The following is a 23541-nucleotide window of genomic DNA, read 5'->3' on the forward strand; positions in this document are numbered from 1 at the left end:
TATTTTTTTACTTAATTTAAAAAAAAAAATTTTTTTTGGAGCCCTGTTATCTATACAGGTCATGTTTGCAGAGTCAGAGGCCCAATCCTAGTCTAAGAACATTGGCTAGGGCAGTGGTCGGCAAACTGCGGCTCATGAGCCACATGCGGCTCTTTGGCACCTTGAGTGTGGCTCTTCCACAAAATACCACGGCCTGGGCGAGTCTATTTTGAAGAAGTGGCGTTAGAAGAAGTTTAAGTTTAAAAAATTTTGCTCTCAAAAGAAATTTCAATCGTTGTACTGTTGATATTTGGCTCTGTTGACTAATGAGTTTGCCGACCACTGGGCTTGGGGAAGACTGAGTTGGGTTGGAGTCAAGTTGGGCAAATGACAAGGGACAGTTGCAAGCAAGGTAATTTTTTATAGAAAAGGATTAGATGAAGCACCTCCCTCTAATACACCAGCATTATGGACTAGCAATTGAAAATGCCAAGGAAACAGAATAGCAAGTGCCAGTGCGGTTCAGAGAAGAGAGATCACCAAGTGCCAGGCAGTGCTAATTCTATGCGACAAGAACCTGTAATTATAAACCCATAGATATGCAAATATATGCAGATGGCTCAGCATTGGAGACTACAAAGCCATTTATCTCTGGCCCCTGATAAGTGGACAACAAGGTAAATGATTGTTTATAAATTCACTTAGAGATTCTACTAGAATCTCTATTTTTCCTCTCTTCTGGAGGCATCCACAGAATGAAGAGAGACAGTAAGATTCCTCAGATTGGATTTCCATATTCATTACCTTCTGACCTAGGTGACTCTGGAGGTTTATAATAGGATAAACAGGCCTTTTCAGGTTTGACTGGCTGATTTACACTGCCGGAAATCATTTCACTTCTTTACTGAATAAATGGGAAGTGATGGAGGCATCTGTTTCTGCCACCCAAATCCCAGTGACAGCTCATAAACTGGCATTGCTTTTCTGTCTCTTAGAGAGGTCAGATAATAAAACTGCAGGGAAATACTAAGAATGCTGAGTGCTGGCTTTAGGCCTTCTGGAACTCAGGGCTGAGAAGTCTTTGAGGAGCCCCATGACCATGGGGTGACTCTCACAGGAACTGGGGGCAAGCATCGTAATAGCCAGACTTGCACATAGAGGAAGCCCATTTCCTGAGCTTGAATGCCCATTTCCTGAGCTTGAATGAACCATGCACAGCAAACTGTCAGTTCTAATTGTAAACACTGGGATCTCTGTTCTGTATAATCTGTGAAAACTAATGATGGCCTAAAAATGTAAACCTACTTAAGAGATTCAAAATAACTAAGGGCTTCCTTTTTCATTTTTTTCCATGGAGAACGGTAAAAAAAAAATTAAAATTAAAAATAATTTTTTACTCTGGCTGGTTTGGCTCAGTGGTTAAAGTGTCAGCTTGCAGACTGAAGGGTCCTGGGTTCTATTTCAATCAAGGTTATATGCCTGGGTTGGGGGGCTCAATCCCCAGGAGGGGGCATGCAGGAGACAGCCGGTGGATGATTATCATTGATGTTCTCTCTCTCTCTCTCTCTCTCTCTCTCTCTCTCTCTCTCTCTCTCTCTCTCTTCCTCTCTGAAATCAATAAAAAGTATATTGAAATAAATAAAATTTTTATTCATTCAAAGAAACATTCCTCAAGTATCAGACTATAGCTTGCTGTAGTACTTCTGGATATTGTACTGTGGCCTAGAATTCTAGGACTGTAATGAAGTTAGCAGACAGACATCTTCAAATCTGAACCCCATTTTATGCCACTTGAAAGGAGATTCTCACATTTTTTATTTTATCAAATTTATTGAGGTGACTTTGGTTAATAAAATTCTATAGGTTCCAAGTGTACATTTCTATATATTGCATTGTGTGTTCGCCACCCAAAGTCAAATCTCCTTTTGTCACCATATATTTGTTCCATTTCACCCTTTTCTGCTTCCCTTCATCCCTCTTTCCCTCTGGTAACCATCATACTGTTGTCTGTGTCTATGAGGGTTTTTGTTTGTTTGTTTTGTTTTCAGTATCTTTGTCTTTTTTGTTAGTGTGTTGCTTTCAGTTTTATGTCCCACATAGGAGTGAAATCATATGGTTCTTGACTTAGTTTGCTTATCATGATATTATCAAGACCCATTCATGTTGTCACAAATGTCAGTATTTCTTCTGTTCTTATGGCTGGGTAGTAGTCCACTATATATATGCACCATGTCTACTTTATCCAATCATCTATTGAAGGTTATTTCTATGTCTTGGCCATTGTAAATAATGCTGCAATGTACATAGGGGATACAGATATCTTTATAAATAAATGTTTTCCAATTTTTCAGGTAGAGGGATTACTGGTTTATATGGTTATTCTATGCTTCATTTTTGAAGAACCTCCAACTGTTTTCTGTAGTGGCGGCACCAATTTATATTTTCACCAGCAGTATATGAGAGTTTTCACCACAACCTCTCCAACACTTGTTATTGTCTTGTTGATAACAGCCATTCTAACAGGTGTGAGGTGGTATCTCACTGTGGCTTTGATTTGCATTTCCCTAATAGCTAGTGAAGTTGGGCATCTTTTTAAATATCTGTTGGTCATTTGTATGTCTTCTTGGGAGAAATGTATGTTTAGGTCCTCAGCCAATTTTTTTAATTGCATTGTTTGTTTTTTGTTGTCAAATTGTACAAGTTCTTTATATATTTTGAATATTAACACCTTATTGGAGGTGTTGTTTGCAAATATCTTATTCCATTAGGTTGGTTTCCTTTTCTTTGTGGATGGTTTCTTTGCTGTGCAGAAGCTTTTTAGTTTGATATAGTCCCTTTCATTTATTTTTGCTTTTACATCCCTTGCTTTTGAGGTCAAATTCATAAAATTCTCTCTAAGGCCAAGGTCCATAAGTTTAGTACCAATGTTTCCTTTTATGTATTTTATTGTTTCAGGTCTTATATTTAGGACTTGGATCCATTTTGAGTTAATTTTTGTGTGTGCTAACAGTCTAGTTTCCTTCTTTTATATGTGGCTTTCCAATTTTCCCAGCACCACTTATTAAAGAAGCTTTCTTTTATTTTTTTTTCCATTGTATGTTTTTGGCTCCTTCATCAAAAAGTATTTGCTCACATATATATGGGTTTATTTCCGGGCTATCATTTCTGTTCCATTGGTCTGTTTGTTGGTTTTTCTGCCACTATCATGCTGTTTTGATTATTGTCACTGATGTTCTCAATTTAGTTATTTGGTTGCAAGAGAACATTGTCATTATTGCAAAAAGGTTTAGTCAAATTTGTTGAGCAGTTATTTTAATGTTTTTTTAATCTACCCATCTTCTGAGATATCAATTGTTCTCTCAAAAAAAAAAAAAAAAGAAACTGGATTTGATATATCTACTCTTTAGCCAGTGACTGTATAAAAAATGTAAATAAAAAGGGAAGGAATGAAATATAAAAATGAGCCTGCAATATCAGTAGCTATATCTCTGCATTGATAAGGCAATGAATCATGAGTATTGATGCTTAGGCAAGAAATCAATCCACTATAAAACAATTCTGGAAGTGACTGTAGGCAAAGAAATAAGGGCCTCTTTCTAAAATCTAATGTATTTAAGCTTCCTCCAAATAACAAGTCTACTAAACTCATGAGTCATAAAATAATATTACACCCATAAAATGGTTCCAAAAGACATAGGTAAAAGTCTTAAAAGTTCAACAGTGTGCAATGTATAGGCCTTCATTTTTATTGTCTTGAATTTATTGTAGTGTTTACAGGGAAGCTGATTTTCCCTTGATTTAGTTGAGTACAATACAAGTGGGGATTTTCCCCCCCTAAGATATGTATTAGCCAGCTTTGATTCTGATAATTTGTCTCAAAATATACTGCTACTGAGGTAAACGGACTAGGGGAAAATTGCTAACATAATTCTCTTGGTCTGTCGAGTCAACATCAGGCTAAGAAAATTGAATCAGTCCTCCTAGGCAGAAAGTACAATGTTATTGAAATGACATCATCCTGAAAATGTTTTATGGCTTAAAAGAAATCATCAGTTCCTTTATTCTTAGGCCTGTGCTGGCAGTTTAGATCAGCTACCATTTTATATATCTAATGTTTTTAAATAAAGATACAGTGAGTTCTTTAAACAGTCATAGACTTAAAATTTATAGTCAGAAAAAAGTATTCTTTATATTTTTTCTGTGTATTCAGAAGGTGTTAGATGAACCTCTGGCATAATTAAATGTATTGTCACCTTATCAAAGGCCCTATATATAGTTATTTCTTTTAAAAAATATATTTTTATTGATATCAGAGAGGAAGAGAGAGGGAGAGAGAGATAGAAACATCAATAATGAGAATCATCCATCAGTTGCCTCCTGCACGCCCCCTACTGGAGATTGAGCCTGAAACCCAGGCATGTGCCCCTGATAGGAATCTAACCCAGGACCCTTCAGTCCTCAGGCTGACACACTCTATCTACTGAGCCAAGCCAGCTAGGGCTATAGTTATTTCTTTGTATTAGATTACAAACCTTTGTGGAGCACACGTTCTGACATTATGCTCCACTAGTGATATTGTTTGCCTGCATCCTCAAGGTTGCTTCATGGTCCAAGATGACCACTGAAGCCCCAGCCATCACATATAGATTCCAGGTCAGCAGAGGGAGGAAGTAGGAGAAAACAAAACTGCAGGGGTTCCTTTAAGCAGTCACCTCAGGAATCTCACAAAATCCTTGTGCTCAAATCACAGTGGGCTGAATATCTTCACAGGCCACATCTATCTACAAAGGAAAGTGACAAGTAGAAACTTGGGTTTCTATTATTAAGAAAAGAAGAGTACGTGAATGTTTAGAAGGCAATCCAGCCATTTCTACCACAGCAGCTGTATCTCAGAGTGGACAAACTGGAGAATGATATCAGGTCCTCTTGTGATAACCTAACCAGAGTAATTCCCATAGAGCTTGTACATGCCCCCTCATTTTTATTTGATCGATATTTATGCAGCTCAATAATACAAAGCCCTTATCAAGCTGCGTTTTGTGTGGACATGCATATTATAGGTGCAGAAAAGACTGTCATCTCTGAAGGTGACTTTCTTTATCTGATCAGCATATAGGTCTTTCTGTCTCCAAGACCAGAGAAATGTGTGCATATCTTCGTAAAGATGCAAATATCAACAAATCAAAACAGACTCCCCCAAAATAAAAATAAAAAATACTATCTAATCTATTTTGACAGATATATTTCAGTAGCTGATACAGAAATTTACAAATGTGCTAGGTTTACCTGAAAGTGGCATAGTTATCTTAACTAAATATATGCCAACTTCCCTAAAGTAAGAACAATTTTGGTTATCTCATTGAAGGAGCCTTAAAAACCATATTAGACACTGGGCTAGAACAAGCTAACTATATTGTAAAATACCTCATTTTACTACTAAGATGATTATTCTGGAGGACAAAATAGGCCTCTGAATGTCTCCTGTTTATCCTCAGCTCCTCTATGGTATAAACAGGTCAAGACATCTCTTTCTGTGTGGTGGAAAGTTCTGTGTTGGGGAAGAATCCAATTCTCTAGACAGTGTGTCAGCCATGACTGGCTCGCAATCAATAATAATAAAAGCGTAATATGCTAATTAGACCGGACAGCCAAATGACCTTCCAGATGTCCTTGTGGATGACCTTCTGGACGAAGCTGGGGCTGCGAGAGCTGAGCCCATTGCACGAATTTTGTGCACCGGGCCTCTAGTAATATTATAAATGAGGTATAGTTCACCTTTAATAGTTTGCTTATTCTCTTTTCCTCCCTAATCTCCCTCCTCAGTCAGTTCAGGAAGCATTGGTTGAGTACCTATTATACATTAGGGGCCACGTTGGGGGCTGGAGCTACAGAAACATGGACTGTGCCCTCACCAAGTTTACCACATACATTCCCTGTACTTGCTCAGGCACTTGGCCACTACTTGCTGCCTCTGGTGTCTTGTGGGCCAATGGGTGCTCTTGGCCCTGTGTCCTGACCTGCTCCTTACCTTCCCAGTCAAGCTTACCCTTCCTGCATCTGTGGCCCAGTCTGCTAGATAGCTCTTGCACTTAAATTTATATCTTTCAATTCTTACCTTAAATAATATTAGTAGCAATTTCAGGTATGTTAAAAGTGTGGGATAGAGCTATGGGATTTTTTTCTTTATAGTACATGGATCTCTGACCATATATTATAGGTAAAAGTTGTCTGATTATACTATGTATGATTATAAGTAATAACTATTAAAATGTTGCTATTTCAGATAATGTTTCATTATCCCTAAATTAATTCATTTAATAGACATTTCACTAAAATGAGTATCCTATGTATAGAAAACTCTCTGAAATCTATTGTTGGGGGGGGGGAATAATCTATAAATAAATATTTAGAGGAAACACCCAGATCATAAAAGCTATTAGATTCCTAGGTAGGGCCAACAACCACCCCCAAAATATGTGCAAGGTATGTGAAAAGTTGTATGCATATATTTATTTATGTAGGCATTCAATAAATATTTATGCAAGGTGTGCTGTGTCCCAGACTCTATTTTAGTGGCTAACAAAACAAATGAAGTCTCTGTCCTCATAAAATCCATGGTGTAGTGACAGTGGCAATAATAAATTAAACAAAACAAACCAACAAGAAAGATTATTCCATGCTGAGAAAAAAATATTATGAAGTGAAATATGTGCCGCAAAAAATAACAGGATGTCTTGGCCACAATGATCAAGGAGCGAACATCTCTATGAAGTACACATTTAAGACGAGACTAAAGTTTACAAAGGAGCCATGTACATGTGATACTTTCAACAATAAAGATATTAAATAAATATATAAATAAATAAATAGGAGCCATGTCAGAGAATCCCAAGGTGTGGCATTTCAGACTGGATTATCCAAAAAGGCATGGCATTTGCAGGTTGATATTGACACTACTGAGGTATCTGGCATGTAAAAGTTAGTCATGCTAAATGTGAGCCGAAGTTCCATTTTCTAACCAGACATCCTGTTTTCTAAAAAGACTCTTAACTCAGTCCTAATGGAGCCCATAACATTGTTCTGGGTTTTTACTTCTGCGTATGGTGAAATGCTACCAGGTGCACAGTTGTTCAGTGTGTGTGCTAACCATGCAACTCTTTCTCTTCCTCTTGTGTCACCAGGCCTCCGGAACCTGTTTACAGCACTGTGAACAAATTGTGTGATAAGCCTCCTTCTCCCAGGCACTATTCCCCTGTTGAGTGTGACAAAAGCTTCCTTCTATCAGCTCCCTACCCCCACTACCACCTAGGCCTGCTCCCTGACTCTGAGATGACCAGGTACTGCATGCGCTTCCTCACTTCATCTTCTCGAATTGCATGTGCTTCCACCAGGAAAGAATGGGCAGAGCTCGCCTCTGCTCACTTCTCTTGCACTGGACATCTTCCTCGAGGTGGAGAGATGTGCAGCTCCCTTGGCACAATGGGAGAAATTAAGAACATTGCCTTGTTGTTTTTCCTGGTGTGTTCACAGAGCATTCAGACATGATCACATGATGCTCCAATGTTCTTGGTTCCCATGCATTTTTAATGAGGCATTAATTATATTTTTCTAGAAGAATTAATTTTGAAATTTAAGTAGCACTATTTCCCTCAATCCGAGGATAAAATGGAACATTTATTGAGTATATTTTTAGATAAGATTTAGTAAACACTTACTGTGCTCCAGGCATAACATAGCCTAAGAAGTAGATGCTATTATCACAATTTAATATTTTAACTAAAGTATTAAATTAGTGCCATCACTTAACTGCTCCTTGAGGTATTAAACAACTTGTCCAAAACTACATAATTAACAGTTCTATCTAACCACAAAAAATATATTCTTTTAATTTTTCTGTTAATTCTCACCATTCTTTTTTTTTCTGTTAATCCTCAGACAAGGATATATTTCCATTGATTTTTAAAGAGAGTAGAAGGGAGGGGAAGAGACACAGAGAGGGAAACATCAATGTGAGAGAGACACATCAATTGCTTGCCTTCTGCAGGTGCCCCGACCAGAGTCGGGAATCGAGCCTGTAACTGAGGTACATGCTCCTGACCAGAATCAAACCTGAGACCCTTAAGTCTGCAAACCAATACTCTAGCCACTGAGCCAAACCACCCAGGGCAATAATATATTCTTACAGTATGTTATCAAGCTAGGAAATTACATATGTTCTCTTATTTAGTTATTCCTATTTTATATAAAAATAATAATAACAAAGTTTAAAGCAGTCAAGGCATTGCCATCAGTATGATATTGCTAATAAGTGTGGATTCCAGATTTGACCTTAGAATACTTTGAGTCTTTCCACAATTTTGTAAACAAATTGTTCTAAGTCTAAAGGTTGAATATAATTTTTGCATTAATTTCTAAAAGATATGTATGGTAAATAATAAAACTTCATTTTTACATAAGAACCAAAGTCGGAGAGAAAAGAGAGTCGGAAAGGAAAAGAGAGTGCAGTGTTCCGTAAAGCAGACCCAATTCAGTTTCAACTGAGAGATCTCACTTGTGATATTCCTAGATATAAGGGGATGCTTACATAGTTATGTTTTCAGATGGAATATTTTCATATGTCTTCATAATATTGTTAGGGCTGAGAAAATATAAATTTTACAGTGACTCAAAGTGATAATGAATATTTCAAGGGGGTTTCAGAACATTATCTCTAATTTTTGGTATTTTCAAAGAATAAGTTAAAAGTTAATTACTGCCCTCCCTAGGGAGTTAAATAGCAAATTTTAAATTATAGCTAACATTTTTAGAAATAAATGAGAAAACATATTTTTGGCTATGTAATTAGATGAGGCATTTTCACTAATTTGCAAAAATTAAACCCTAATAATATTTTAGAATGCCTTATAAATATTAATTATATCCTCCTATGTTTTTAACAAATCATAAAAACTATTTTTTGATACAGTGAACTATACAGTTTTGAACCTAAGAGAGCAAAGTCACCATAGCTCTAGGGAAGTGAAAAGGTACACACACCTACAACCACTTTCTAGTAATTATGTATTTACTAGAGGCCCGATGCATGAAGATTTATGCAAGAATGGGCCTTCCTTCCCCTGGCTGCTGGCACCGCCTTCGCTCTGGCCAGAGATGCCTTTCTGCCTTCCTTCCCCTGGCTGCTGGCACCGCCTTCGCTCTGGCCAGAGATGCCACGCTGCCCAGAGGCCCAGAGCGGCTGGGGCAGTGTGAAACGCCTGTGTCATCGCCATGGCAATGACACAAATGCCCTGGCCCCCAGCGCCTGTGTATGCAAATTAGCCCACCATCTTTCTTGGGTAATTTGCATGCTCACTCCTGATTGGCTGGTGGGCATCACGAAGGTACGGTCAATTTGCATCTTTCTCTTTTATTAGTGTAGATAGTCAGCTACAGAAAAGCAGCTGACACTTTTTGAGCTCTTCCTCTGTGCCAGGCATTTTAAGCACTTCTTATGAGTTATTCCTTTTAACCTTGACAATCACCATATGAGATAGGTGCTATCATTATCGGTTTTTAAAGATAAGAAAACCGAGGCTGGAAAAGTCGCCTGACATGCCCAAGATCACCCACTGACAAGTGGCCCAGCTGGGATTCAAACCCAGGGGACCATTAGCACCTCATTGGCACAGGCATGAGGGCAGAGATGTCCTTGCTTGCTGGAAAAATTCTCCGCCCATTTCTCTTCTTCTCTCCTTTATTTTTACCATGTTTTCTCATTTCCCTTCTTCTGGCTCACTGTCAATGAATCTTTTTTTTTTTTTTAACCTCCTGCACTCTTTTCCAATTAACATAAAAATTACATTCCTTGCATTCCATTGGAGATTTTGATGCATCCCTCCATAAAAACTCACCAAAGCCAATAAGCAGATGATACAGTCTACCTTTTGTGTAGACCCACCAGATATGATTCTTTTTAGTTTACTTTCTGTAATCTATATTGTCAAGAACATAGGTTCCCCCCCCCCCAATTAAAAAAAATTACAGTATAATGTCGAGTATGCCTTTTTTCAAATTGTATATCCTCTGCAATCCTGATATGCATCAGTCTCCTACCTCTACCCTCTATCTTTCCTTTGGGAACTTTATTTTATATTTATTTAAATTGTCATCTTCTTTTTCTCCCTTTTCCTTTCCCCTTTTCATATTTTATTCTTCATTTCTAAAAAAAAAAAAAAAAGCCTCTCTCTCTCACACACACACACATTTTAGTTTTATTGCCACTACTACACTGATACTAAAATTCTTGATTTCACCTCATTTTGCTCCCCTTTTAAGCTTCCCCAACTCAATAAATGGCACATACATTTACCCCATTGCCCAAGCCAAAAACTTGAGAATTATACCTAAGATGTTGTTCTCGATCACATCCATCATTCAATCTATCTTCTAGTCCTATTGATTCTACCTCCAAAAGGTACCTCAAATCTATGTATTCTTCTCTACTTCCAGTTCCACTTTAATCCAAGCTTCCATCATCTCCCATCTACAGTACCTCCTCATTGGTCTCACCACTTCTATTATTGTCCTCCTGGTTTATTCTCAGTGCAGCCAGTGATCTGTAAAAATACAGATCAGAACTACTGCTCTCTTTGCATTAGTATAAATGCAAAGTCATTAACAGAGCATCCAAGCTATGCATGATTTCACCCCTGCCTGCCTCTTAAACATCTTCTCTTTACTGACCACGTTACTTACATTCACAAAATGCATTCAATCTCTTCCTGTCTCGAGTGCTTCCCACATGCTCCTTCCTCAAACTGGAAAGCTCTTCTTACACCTTGCCTGGTTAACTTCTGGTCATCTTAGATCTAAGCTTAAATTGCATTTCCTTGGAGAAGATCCCTGAAAGAGAAAATTTGGTCCCCTATTGTATTATTTCTCTTTTTTTCTAGAAGGTTCACATAGTTTGATAATGTACATATATTTATGTAAGCTCCATGAGTGGAATTGTGTCAGATTTGTACACTGCTATACCCTTAATGCTTAGCATAGTGCCTGGCGCAGCAGGAGCTCAGAATTATTGAGTGACTAGTAAACATAGAAATAAAATCAACAGGCAGACTAGCCAACAGATACCTGTTCCAGGGACAGGTCATGGCTCTAGCTGCTCTTGACTCAGTTCTTGGCAGGTACATAAAACAACTCCATGAATGAATGAATCCAAGCATGGGAACAAATAACAATGTACTCGAGCTCATTCTGTGTATTGCACTTTCATCTTAGCTGACCTTGATGTTCAGTGGCCACGTTATAGATTCATTAGGTAACTGTCACTCCTTCATGGAGACTGAGGGATTCCTTTCGGAGGCCTTTCACTTCCTCTCCAATGGATATCTAACTTACAGAATCTCAGAGGTGGATGAGAACTTAGAATTAGATAAATAAGCCCTTACCCAACTCCAGTAATGATGAGGAACCCAATTCCTTCATGGATCCATGTCTTACTTCTACTCTTGGTAAAAATAAAAGTATTTGGGGATATTCTGCCCTGAAAAGAGTATTATAAGAATGTATGTATCAATTCGTTCAACCAAGATTTATCAAGCTCTGACAAAGTGCAAGATACTATATTAGGACAATGTTTATAAAGATGTGAACTGAAAACACTAACCTGAAAAAAAAAGATTAAAAATGACTAACCTTTAAAATGGAATATGTAATACATATTTTTCAGGGCATTTGAGAATTTCCCAGTCTATTTCAGAAGCACGCGCATACTGATACAGCAGTTACTGTCTCAGATTAGGATATGAGCTACCTCTGTGGAAGTTAGCATGTGAAACCACTCACATACCAACTTAATCCCTAATCAGCATTCAGAAGAATGCAGGCCAGTCAGCAGAAGCTGGGAGAGTCAACCATCTGTGCTCTATGCATTTCAATGGGAATCCCTCAATTCTAAGCTCTTTGAGTTGATAGCAAACATCAGGGATGAATTAATTGTACATACAATTTACTTCTGTAACATCAACCAAAAGAAAACAGTGAAATTATTAGTTTTCCTTCGGGAAGCTCTTGAAATTACTTGGCAAAGTACCAGCTTTTAAGGCTGCAGATTATGTTTAGAATAATTGACTTTTCAGACCTTGCAAAAATAAGAAATGGGCAGAGCCTAGAATCAAACTAACATTTGGAGCTCTGTGGAAAACAAATGGGATTGCTGTGGGGCTCCTGCTTATCTGGTGTGTCTTTTTTGGTTTTTGTAAGGTAGTTTTTGATGTACTAATTGGTTTTATATTTTGGGAGAATGGTAAATTACTTAGCTTTTGATATTCCTAGGGCAAGAAGAATAATATTCTGGTCTGTTTTCTCAACATGTATGGCATATTTTCATTCATCCTTTTACAGGGCTGGTCCTAATTATTGTTATTTTGTAGTTGATAATCAGAGGCAAGGTAAACCTGGTAAAGGCTAATTAAAATATGTTGGCTGCCCTAGCCAGTTTGGCTCAGTGGCTAGAGTGTTGGCCTGTGGACTGAAGGGTCCCAGGTTTGATTCCAGTTAAGGGCACATGCCAGGGTTGTGGGCTCGATCCCCAGTAGGGGACATGCAGGAGGCAGCCGATCAATGATTCTCTCTCATCATTGATGTTTCTATCTCTCTTTCCCTCTTCCTTCCTCTCTGAAATCAATATAAATAAATAAGCAAATAAATAAATAATTTTTAAAAATATGTTGGCAGATAGGTTGGAAATGGATTCTGAGGCATTATATGATCACTAGAGGCCCGGTGCACAAATTCGTGCACGGGTGGGGTCCTTCTGCCTGGTTCGAAATCAGGACCAATCGGGGCCATCTCGCCTAGGCCCCGTGAAAGGTTGGCTGGCTGGGGAGGGACCGTGGGAGGGCTCCAGGGCATGTCCGGCCCCATCTTGCCCAGTCCCGATCAGCTGGACCCCAGCAGCAAGCTAACCTACTGGTCTGAGTGTCTGCACCCTGGGGTCAGTGCACATCATACTGACTGGCCAACTGGTTGACTATCTGTCCCCTGGTAGTCAGTGCACATCATAGCGAGCGGTTGAGCAGCCTTAGCATATCATTAGCATATTATGCTTTGATTCGTTGAATGGTCGACTGGACAACCAGACAATTAACATATTAGGCTTTTATTATATAGGATAGTGTATATTTACGACACTTTAGCTGGGTACCAGGCATCATCTTGGATGCCAGGGATTTGGAGATAAATAAGGCATGGTCCTTCCCTTTAAACAGTTCAAAGATGTGTAAATGAAGAATTCATCGATGTGTTGTGATTGATGTATATCTGCCAAAGGCTCTCAGTTTCTCCAGTGCACCTAATCTCTAGGGAACTAAAGTGAGGCTAGTGTCAGAGGTTGTGATGGAAGCATGATCTTAGGCTGTCCCTTCTGCAGAGGTGTGAGCATGCACTCAGGCATGTTCCCCACTCACACCTTGTTTCATCTGTTCCTAGTCATTTATAAAAAGCATTATTTTCCAATGGGAAATTTACCCTTACCTTCTCATAGTATACCTACAAAGCTCAGAATGCAGGTAGAATTCACTTTCTTCAAGCCAATCCCAGTTTGGGGACATGGAGTAAGATCTTTATCTCACAAGACCTCAACCACATGTTATGGTGGCCTATCTTTGGCAAAAAAATTGTTGCAAAATAATAGAAAATGTATCCAGACCTGTAATTTTTTAACTGTTTCAAAGTCTGTATATCCAAAATACATTATGGAAAAGGTTACATGGTTTGGAATTAGCAGATTTAGTTTATCTAACTCTCATCTACCATTCTGGCCTTTGTGCAGAGATTTTTCATAGTTCCTAAGGACAGATATGGCACTGCTCTCACTCCCTCAGGTAGTGGGAAGTAAGTGAACAGAACTGGGCAATATTCCACTAGTGTATGCAGAGGTGGCCAGAGAGGTCAGCCTCCTTCAAACGGGAACTGCATGAATGCAGGGAAAACATCATGTCCACCTCTTTATCCCAGCTCCTAGGGATAAGCCTGGCAAACAGTGGGGACTTGATATGTCTGTTTACTAATAACTGAGTAAATAAACAGTATGTACCACCACTACCAAAAAAAAATCAAATATAGTTTCTAGAGACAATAATGCTGTAACAGAAGTACCTGTGAGTCTCTAAAGGTAAACGGAGGAGGAATCACATAAAGTTTTCAGAAAGACACTGAGCTCATCAGTCGCATGAGGGAGGAAATGGGTTGCAAGTAGAAGGAATAGCACCAGAGCCAAGCCTCAGGGTGTGCAGAGCACAGGGCTCCCAGGAATTCTGTGTGGCTAAAGATTGTTGAGTGGCTGATAAAGTTGGAGTCACAGGCTGCTCCACTTGGGTCGCCAGGGGGCGTGGCCGGCCTGCAAACCACCACAGGCCCTAAGATCATAGAAGGCCTTACTTACCAAGCTGAGGATGTGGGACTTGATCCTGTAACTAGTGAGGAGCTGCTGATGAGTTTTAATGCTAAGAGTTTTAACACTTCATCTCCTTCAGAGCCTCAGTTCACTCATGAGAAAAGGGAGAAAATAATCATATCTGTGCTATTTTCCTCATCGGATTGTTGTGAGGATCAAATATTGTGGAGCAAGTGAATTTTCATCTATTCACTATCCACGTTAGTTATTATTTTTTCCATAGGCTTATTTTTATTTTAAAGCCTTGAGCTCATATATATTTATTTTTAATTATCACAAATCAGGAGAAAAATATTTATCGGCACAGGTAAATCCCCTGAGAAAATAAGAAGGCTGTTGATGCTAATTTCTTCTATCATTCGTAGCAGCAATCCTTCTTGTCACATAGGCAAAATTATCCATTTCCCTTTTTATTAATACATTTATAGGCTCCATGTTAAAAGGTGGCCTGTTTCTAAAGCCCTATGTGACTTCACAATTCTCTGAGACAATGTTCTTTCTTATCTTCTCATGTAGCAGTATTTCTATCCTACATGTAACTTTTTAGGAATGTAGACAAAAGAACAGCTACTCTATGGAGCACTGATAAGTAGCCAGGCATTTTACATACTCACCTCATTTTCTAATAACCCCAACACCTTTGCAAAGTGTGGGCTTTGATCTAGCAGGAAGAGGGGCCAGGATTCTAACCTGGGCATTTTCACACCCCTCTCATGCTCTCATGTAGCCTTAATCCCTCCTTCACACACACATCACAACTCCTCACTCAGTCCCCCAATTTTCATATCTACTCTACTGGGAATCTGTGGACTGAAAGAGAATTTGAGTCCAGTTCACAATATTTCACCTGGGAAGTAGCATCATGAAGAAGAGAAAAAAGATGCTTACCAAATCATTGACCTTCTTATGCCTTTAAAAGGCTGATATAATCTTAAAGAATTCTTAATTTCATTGTTAATTAAAGTCAGAAGGGGAAAGCCTTGGCTCAGAAAGCACAACCCCTTCCCAAGTTTATGCAGTAGTTTCTTCTTCAAAGGCCTGCCCTGCTTTTTTGAAGTAGGTGATCACTAAGCCAAATTTGAATTAATGAAAATAAGGAGAAATTAATTGACTCCCACAAAGTCACACAGGTTGCTTTTGCCACATTCCATTTTCTAGCTTCTCTCTGCACTGTGATATATGCAAGAGTTCACACTGAAAAGAAAAAAGCCCTGGCTTTAAATTAATGTATTCTATATGTAGATACCTTTTAAAAAACATTCTACTTACTGTTGCCCTTCACTTTATTTTTGATATTAAGGTGGAAATGTTTTTTCATTAAGAATTCAAGATTTTTTACTTGGCTGGTGTGGCTCAATGGTTGAGTGTTGATCTATGAACCAAGTAGTCATGATTCGATTCCCGGTCAGGGTACAGGCCCAAGTTGCAGGCTCAATCCCCAGTGTGTGTGTGTGTGGGGGGGGGGGGGGAGGGGGGACAGGGAGGAAGGGGCGTACAGGAGGCAGCCAGTCAATGATTCTCTCTCATCAATGATGTTTCTATCTCTCTCTTTCTCTTCCTCTCTGAAATCAATAAAAATTATTTTTAAAAGAATTCAAGATTTGTTAAAGAGCACATTTAAAATTACATTGTATAGTGTAAAGAAGGGAGGCAGACAAGGAGCTCAATCTGTTCCAACAGCTCTCATTTACTCTTCACGATAACCCTGGAAGGTAGGTAGAGTGTGGGAGGCTCAGGGAAAATTAAAAGTGAACCCAGGTTCATCTTATTCCAAAATTCCTGTTGGTGATACTCAAATAAAACTCTGTGACGAACTAATCTAGATTTCATTGATTTGCTTTTTTAAAAAAGAGCCAGATTATGTACATCTACCTGAGATGTTAGGAATATCTTCCCTTAATTTTAGTATATCTTTTTTGTGTTTTGGGAACAATTTTTATATTTAATTTAGTAGTCATTATATTATTTGGTAACAATAAGAAACTGAAGAATAAGCATAATTTTTCAAAAGCAATCCTCTATGAAGGCAAAGTAGCTGTGAGGAAATGCTGGGCAAAATCACTATAGCAACAAATTATAGGAACTCAGAAAGAGTCAAAACAGTACATTAAACTGTAACACCACAACATAGATACTAATTAAATCTACAAACATTAGGACTTATACTTAGAATATTGATTTTATGAGAGCAGATCTTTATTTTATTTACCATTGTATTCCCTGTGCCAAAAAAAGGTTCCTGGCATGTAATACTAACAGTAATAGTGATGGTGGTGGTGGTGATGATGATGATGATGATGATGATGATGATGATGATGGAGGAAATGAGAAAACAATCACTATCATTTATATAATCTTATTACCTGCCAGACTGTACTTTACATAAATTAGCTCATTAACTTACACAGCAATGCTAAAAGATGTTTGTTGTTACTATTATCCTCATTTTATAAGTGAAGAAATTCAGGGCTGAAAAGGTAGGTCACACAAATAGGATTTGAAAGAATCTAAATGCACTGGCACCAGAATCTATGCTTTTAAATGTGCTCAATAAATATTTATTAAATGTTATTCTTGTCACACATAATACTCCTCAGGTATTAAATTCTACTTGAAAAAAAAAAGTACACCTTATTTAACTATAGTCAAATTTCAATAGATAGATAGATGATAGATAGATAGATAGATAGATAATACATAGATATAGATGGCTACATAGACAAATAGATAATGAATATATGGTTAAGAATCTAGACTCTAGAATTACAGTGTTAGGGTTTGAATCCTGACTCCACAGCTTCCTACTTATGTAACCTTGGGCAGATAACGACTAGTCTGAGCTCCTGTATCTTCATCCATGTAATAGCAGTCAGTAATCATAGTATTCATCTCATAGAGTTGCTATAAGGATTTAGTGAGGTTATACATAAAGTGCTAAAACAATGCCTGATAAATGTGAAGTGCCCCATTAATATTAGCTATCATTATTCTTGTGACATATTATGATCCTCTAAATAGAGACCTCAGGCTGAGGTGGGGATGAATTTTCATGAAAACACTATTATAAAAGGCTGTTTTTATTCATAGCCTGATGGTGAGCCCAGTGAGTTGTATAGGGAGGTGAATGTCAGGGTTGGCAGTATGGGAGGAACGGCTATGCAAGACTACTTTATATAGAGACCCAAGTATTTTAAAATGTAGAAGTTTATTTTGATTAGGGGATCAAAATTTACCTCTCAGAGCAGAGAAATTTACCTCTCAGAGCAGAGAAAGTCAATCTCCTATTTCAATACTTTAATTCAGTTCTGTGGACCTTAAGCTCATATAAAGTTGAAAGGATCCCTAGAACAGGGTTATTTTTAAGTCATCAGGGATGTGTATTCCAAATTGAATGCTAAAACCTAAAATCCCTCTATTCCAGAGAAAATAAATACATTAGAGGATAAAGAAGATACTTGTGGTTTTCTTTAAAAGGGGGGAGGGCATACTGGGCCTATCTAACCCAGCCAGAGACTTTGTCCAAAATTAAGAAAAGAAAGTCTCTTCTTACTGAAGGACAAAATATGCCAAGACCCAAGGGTGACATGGCAAACAGAGTTCAGACTGGATTTCAGCCCTAGCTCATGCCCTTCGCCAACTGTTCTCATGAACAACCTACCTAACAGAATAGATTGGCCAGACTGAGAATGGGGATGGAGGTAAGAAATGAGAATCGTATTTCTCTTTGTTATTTTCATCCTCATATCCATTTTCATGTTCTGCTTGCTTTCTTATGACTCTGGCATAAAAGAATGTCATTCTGTCAAACTTGCAGGTTTAACTGGAAGCTAATGCAAGTTCAGGGATGGAAGACATTCTAGAAACAATTTGGTCTCACCTTTATATGTTCCAGATGAGAAAACTGTCACTCAGATCACAAATATGTATTAAATGCCTATTATATGGTTAATACTTCTGGGGATACGCAATCCAGACATAATTTAACCCTATTCTCAAGAAATTTAGGGACCACTCGCCCAGGGGAGTCTGTGTGTGTGTGTGTGTGTGTGTGCGCGCGCGCGCGCGCGCACGCACTATTGGTAATGAAAATAAAAAAAGTTTAGAAATGTGTTATGGATTGCATTTTTCAAATATGTGTGAATTTCACTTAGCTTTTAGCCTTATTTATTTTGGATCTATTCTGGTTTCTCCTAGATATTATTATACTTACAGGTTGTATTCATTGGTTTCTAAGCATGCAGACCTTTTTTATGTGAAATCTGAAGGTCAAGTGACAGCCCAAATTTCCTCCCGGCTCTCCCCACTCTCATATGACAAGTTCTTGCTCTCTTGCTGTCATTGGAATCTGTGTTCCTTGTAGGTTCCTTGAGCAGGAGGAAAGGAACTACAAGTAAAAAAAAAAAAAAGGGGGGTCTCTGACCAGATTTACACCAGTACAATTGCTGTAATTCTGAGACTTTCCTTTCCTTCTTTGCAGGGTCTCTTAGTAACCCATGCATTGTCCTGGTCAACCATTTTCATCTCATACAATACAACCTTTTCCTACTGTTTCCCCCTAGAAACCCACCCACTTATAACAAAGTAGAGGCCCAATGCACGAAATTCGTGCAAAGGTAGGCCTTCCTTCCCCCTGCTGCCAGCAACAGCTTCCCTCTGGCACCCAGGACCCAGGCTTCCCTCCAGCCCTGGCTTCATCTGGAAGGACATCCAGAATGATGTCTGGAAGGACATCTGGTCTAATTAGCATATTACCCTTTTATTATTATAGATTAGTCTTCTCATTTTTGTCATTGTACATCTCATTTTCCACTATCATCCATACTGCCACACCCAGGAGCTGGGTAATGTCTGGCAGGGCAAGATGAGAAGCTTTTCATTTCTACCCTGGACTACTACTCCTCAATTAGAAGTCTCCTGCTACAACATGAGGTCCTTTTGACAGGTAGCGTGTGAGATGTGTGCTCACCTGGGGCCTTTTCCCCCAGGTGAGAACTGCTGCCTTCCTGTTTCTCCTCTTATCTTCCATAGAAGCTCTGTTCCTGTCCCTGCTAGATTTCCTGCCCTGACTTTCATATCGGAGCTTTTTTCTCTGAGGTCATTGCAACCTATAAAATCAGCCTGTAATCCAGACTCTTTCCCAGCAGAGAAACAGAACGATGGACAGACTTTTCTTCATTGAGCAGCTTTAATATGTAGTTTCAGGAGCATCAAACCTTTCTCTGAAGATAACCTCCTTTTTAAAAATCCCAGAGTTAGAGAGAAACCAAGATGGCGGCATAGGTAAACACCTAAACTGCTGCCTCTCACAACAATTTCAAAACTACAACTAAAAGACAGAACGGACACCATCCAGAACCACAGGAAAGCTGGCTGAGTGAAAATTCTACAACTAGAAGGAAAGAGAAAAGCTCACAGAGAATTGGAGGTACGGCAAAGGGTCTTTGTGCGTGCAGAGAGGAAGGGCGGCTGAGAGCCTGGCTGACTTTCTCTAGCGGAAGGGGGAAGGAAGCCCCCGACCGCACTGAACCCCAGTTCTGACTGCACTGAACCCCAGTTCTGGGCAAGCCCCTGGGGACCCACGCTCTTACGGGGGGAGTCTGGACTCTTGGGCGGAGACTCGGGAGACAGGGAAGGCGGAGGACTGAAAGCGCACGCGTGCCAGTGCACACAAAGGCTGCGGAGGTTGCCTCAGGCTTTCCCTAGTGGAAGGGAGTCAGAGGCTCCTGAATGCACCGAGCCCCAGTTCTGACTGCAGTGAACCCCTGTTCCAGGCGAGCCCCTGGGGACCCACGCTCTTGTGGGGGGAGTCTGGACTCTCGGGCGGAGACTCGGGAGCCAGGGAAGGCGGAGGACTGAAAGCGCACACGCGCCAGTGCGCACAAAGGCTGCAGAGGTTGCCACAGGCTTTCCCTAGTGGAAGGGAGTCAGAGGCTCCTGACTGCACTGAGCCCCAGTTCTGACTGCAGTGAACCCCAGTTCCAGGCGAGCCCCTGGGGACCCACGTTCTTGTGGGGGGAGTCTGGACTCTCGGGCGGAGACTCGGAAGCCGGGAAGGCAGAGGTCTGAAGGCACGCACGTGAGCGCAAGGGCAAGACTGACAGGAAGCCAAGACTGAGACTCCACCCCATCCAAGCTGAGCACAGAGGCTATTGCAATTTGGCAAGTCTAATCCTATAAGGCTGTCTCCAGCACCGAACTTCTCCCAGCATAGACACAGCTGATCCTTACAGCCAACTGGCCTGGAGGTCAGTTCTTCCCAGTGATACCAACAACAATAAAGACTTAATTACAACAAGGCTGTACACACAGTCCACAAAGGGGTGCACCAAGAGTGTCCACCTCAGGTTAACTGGGGAGGCAGACCCACTGGGCCATATTGGAAACCTAGCACACAAATCTACCTTACCAACTCAGGGAAGCAGTGAAAATGCGGCATCAAAGAATCAGATCACAAACAAAAGAAATGGAGGAAAACAAACGACTGGATATAGAATTCAAAACCACGGTTATAAGGCTTTTTAAGAATATCCTAGAAAAGGCCGATAAATATAACGAGACCCTCGAAGATATGAAAAAGGACCAACTAGAAATTAAACATACACTGACTGAAATAAAAAATATTATACAGAGACCCCAAAACAGACAAGAGGAACACAAAAATCAAGTCAAAGAATTGAAATACAAAGAAGCAAAAAACACTCAACCGAAAAAGCAAAAAGAAAAAAAAAAAATCCAAAAAGTTGAAGATAATGTAAGAAGACTCTGGGACAACTTCAAGCGTATCAACATCAGAATTATGGGGGTGCCAGAAGAAGAGAGAGAGCAAGATACTGAAAACCTATTTGAAGAAATAATGACCGAAAACTTCCCCCACCTGGTGAAAGAAATAGACTTACAAGTCCAGGAAGCCCACAGAACCCCAAACAAAAGGAATCCAAAGAGGACCACACCAAGACACATCATAATTAAAATGCCAAGAGCAAAAGACAAAGAGAGAATATTAAAAGCAGCAAGAGAAAAACAGTTAGTTACCTACAAGGGAGCACCCATACGACTGTCAGCTGACTTCTCAACAGAAACTATGCAGGCCAGACGGGAGTGGCAAGAAATTTTCAATGTGATGAATAGCAAGAACCTACAACCAAGATTACTCTACCCAGCAAAGCTATCATTCAGAATTGAAGGGCAGATAAAGAGTTTCACAGACAAGAAAAAGCTAAAGGAGTTCATCACCACCAAACCAGTATTATATGAAATGCTGAAAGGTATTCTTAAAGAAGAGGAAGAAGAAAAAAGTAAAGATAAAAATTATGAACAACAAATACATACCTACCAACAAGTGAATCTAAAAATCAAGTGAATTAAAAACCTGAGGGACAGAATAATCTGGTGAATATAATAGAATCAGGGGCATAGAAAGGGAGTGGACTGATAATTCTCAGGGGGAAAGGGGTATGGGGGGGTTCATGAAGAGACTGGACAAAAGTCATACACCTATGGATGAGGACAGTGGGGGGAGGTAAGGGCAGAAGGTGGGGTGGGAAATGGGTGGAGGGGAGCTATGGGGGGAAAAAGGAGAAATAATTGTAATAATCTGAATAAAGATTTATTTAAAAAAATAAAAATAAAAATAAAAATCCCAGAATTAAAACATCACAATAGGAGGATGGGAATAGTGACTGTGGGGGACCAAAATAGAGTCTGGTGAATGCCTTGTCCAGAGATGCTTCAGACAGCCTCGGACATCCAGTTGGGCAAGGGTTCCTATAAACCTCTGGTCAAAAACCTCCTGTAAACCATAGCTCTACAGTACTAGATATCTTTCCCAAGTCCTCACCTAAGCATATAGAGTTGGCTTCTTTTCTCTGAAAGGCCTCTTAGTGAATCCTATGTCTTTGCTGTACTTCTCAGAGAATGTCTGTTTCTCTAGGGCATCAAGTGGAAATCCACATATGCTCAAGATTCAAGCTCTTTCTTAACCCACATCTGTCTTAGGACCCTTTCTGTCTTCCTGATAGGTCCAAAGTCCTCTACTGAGGCAGCTTGCAAATAGTCTTTAATTCTTCTTCATGCACTTCTATCCCATAATGCCTAGAGGAATAGTGAACCTTAAGAACAGTCTCAGTCAGTTTGAAAAAATTTTCTCTACTAATAGCTGTATGTAATGTGAGTGTCTCTCTGTCACCTCGGTATGGGTGGGAACCATGCTATATTCTGTCCATGAGACACATGAGCATATAGTAGACATTTGATGGAACAGGAAGCGGTAGGTGTTCACCTAAACAGTGACTCAAAGCGGGAGTTTACAATTAGTGGAAGCCCTTCTCCAGGCTAAGGCAGTGCATGGACAAGTTGATAATTAGAGAGGAATCCTTCTGTCTGGGTCATAGTTCACCCTTATTCTCTTGGGAAAATGTAATTCCTACAGTTTCTCCTGAGATTTCTGAGTTAGGCCACAGAAACAGACTTTCTTCATTCTACCTAATGTGTATTGTAACAGGTGGTCTATTTTTGTGTTCAGGTGTGTTTCATTTACACTCAACATGTGCCAATACCAAATGCTCTGGAGAAGATCCATCACACACATGTGGATTCCTCAAACATGCCTTAGAGGGGTTGGGTCACGGTAATGTGCACTGCTAGACTTTCAAGGTCCATAGTGAGCGAACTCCTCAGCAACTCTGCTGACCCTGTGAAGAATAATATAGCAAAAATCAATTCAGCAAACAGAAGACTGAAAAGAAACAGGTTAGGACGTGCAAAAGGACTTTAGTTACGGCACCAGTCTCTGAAAGTTTGCTTAGCTTGCTAAGTAAATGCCAGTGCTTGGTAAGATGAGGCTGATTGCCATTCCATTTCTCTAATGTTCTCACCACCAGCTATAAAGAAAAAGAAAGGGAAAGAAATATGTGTTGCAAAAAAGCCCAAAGCCAATAGTATATCATTAAATCATAGACTGCTTGATCAGAAAGGGTTAAAGAAGATTGCATCCAAACACTTTTTTTAAAAATTGAGAAAGTCAGTCTAGCAAAATTAAGAGACTTACTCAAGCTCATCCAGTCACACAACTCGTTTGTGGCAGATATAGGACTTGGGCCAGAGATGTCAAGTGCCAGTGTTTT

The 23541-nt window shown here is 39.6% G+C and overlaps 1 protein-coding gene across 26 annotated transcripts in view; it reads left to right on the forward strand.

Annotated features, from left to right (window-relative positions):
• Positions 1-23541, forward strand: part of DLG2 (discs large MAGUK scaffold protein 2) — a 2053927-nt gene that overhangs the window by 1593338 nt on the left and 437048 nt on the right. For 19 of the 26 annotated variants that reach the window (XM_080687274.1, XM_080687295.1, XM_080687285.1 and 16 more), the window contains one exon: positions 7161-7316. The exons of the other annotated variants lie outside the window; for them this stretch is intronic. In XM_080687274.1, coding sequence (XP_080543400.1) covers positions 7161-7316 — 156 coding nt within the window. The remainder of the gene's footprint in view (positions 1-7160; positions 7317-23541) is intronic. 26 annotated transcript variants of the gene reach the window in all.

This window comes from Plecotus auritus (assembly GCF_963455305.1).
Source record: "Plecotus auritus genome assembly, chromosome: 9".
Taxonomy (NCBI): Eukaryota; Metazoa; Chordata; class Mammalia; order Chiroptera; family Vespertilionidae; genus Plecotus; species Plecotus auritus.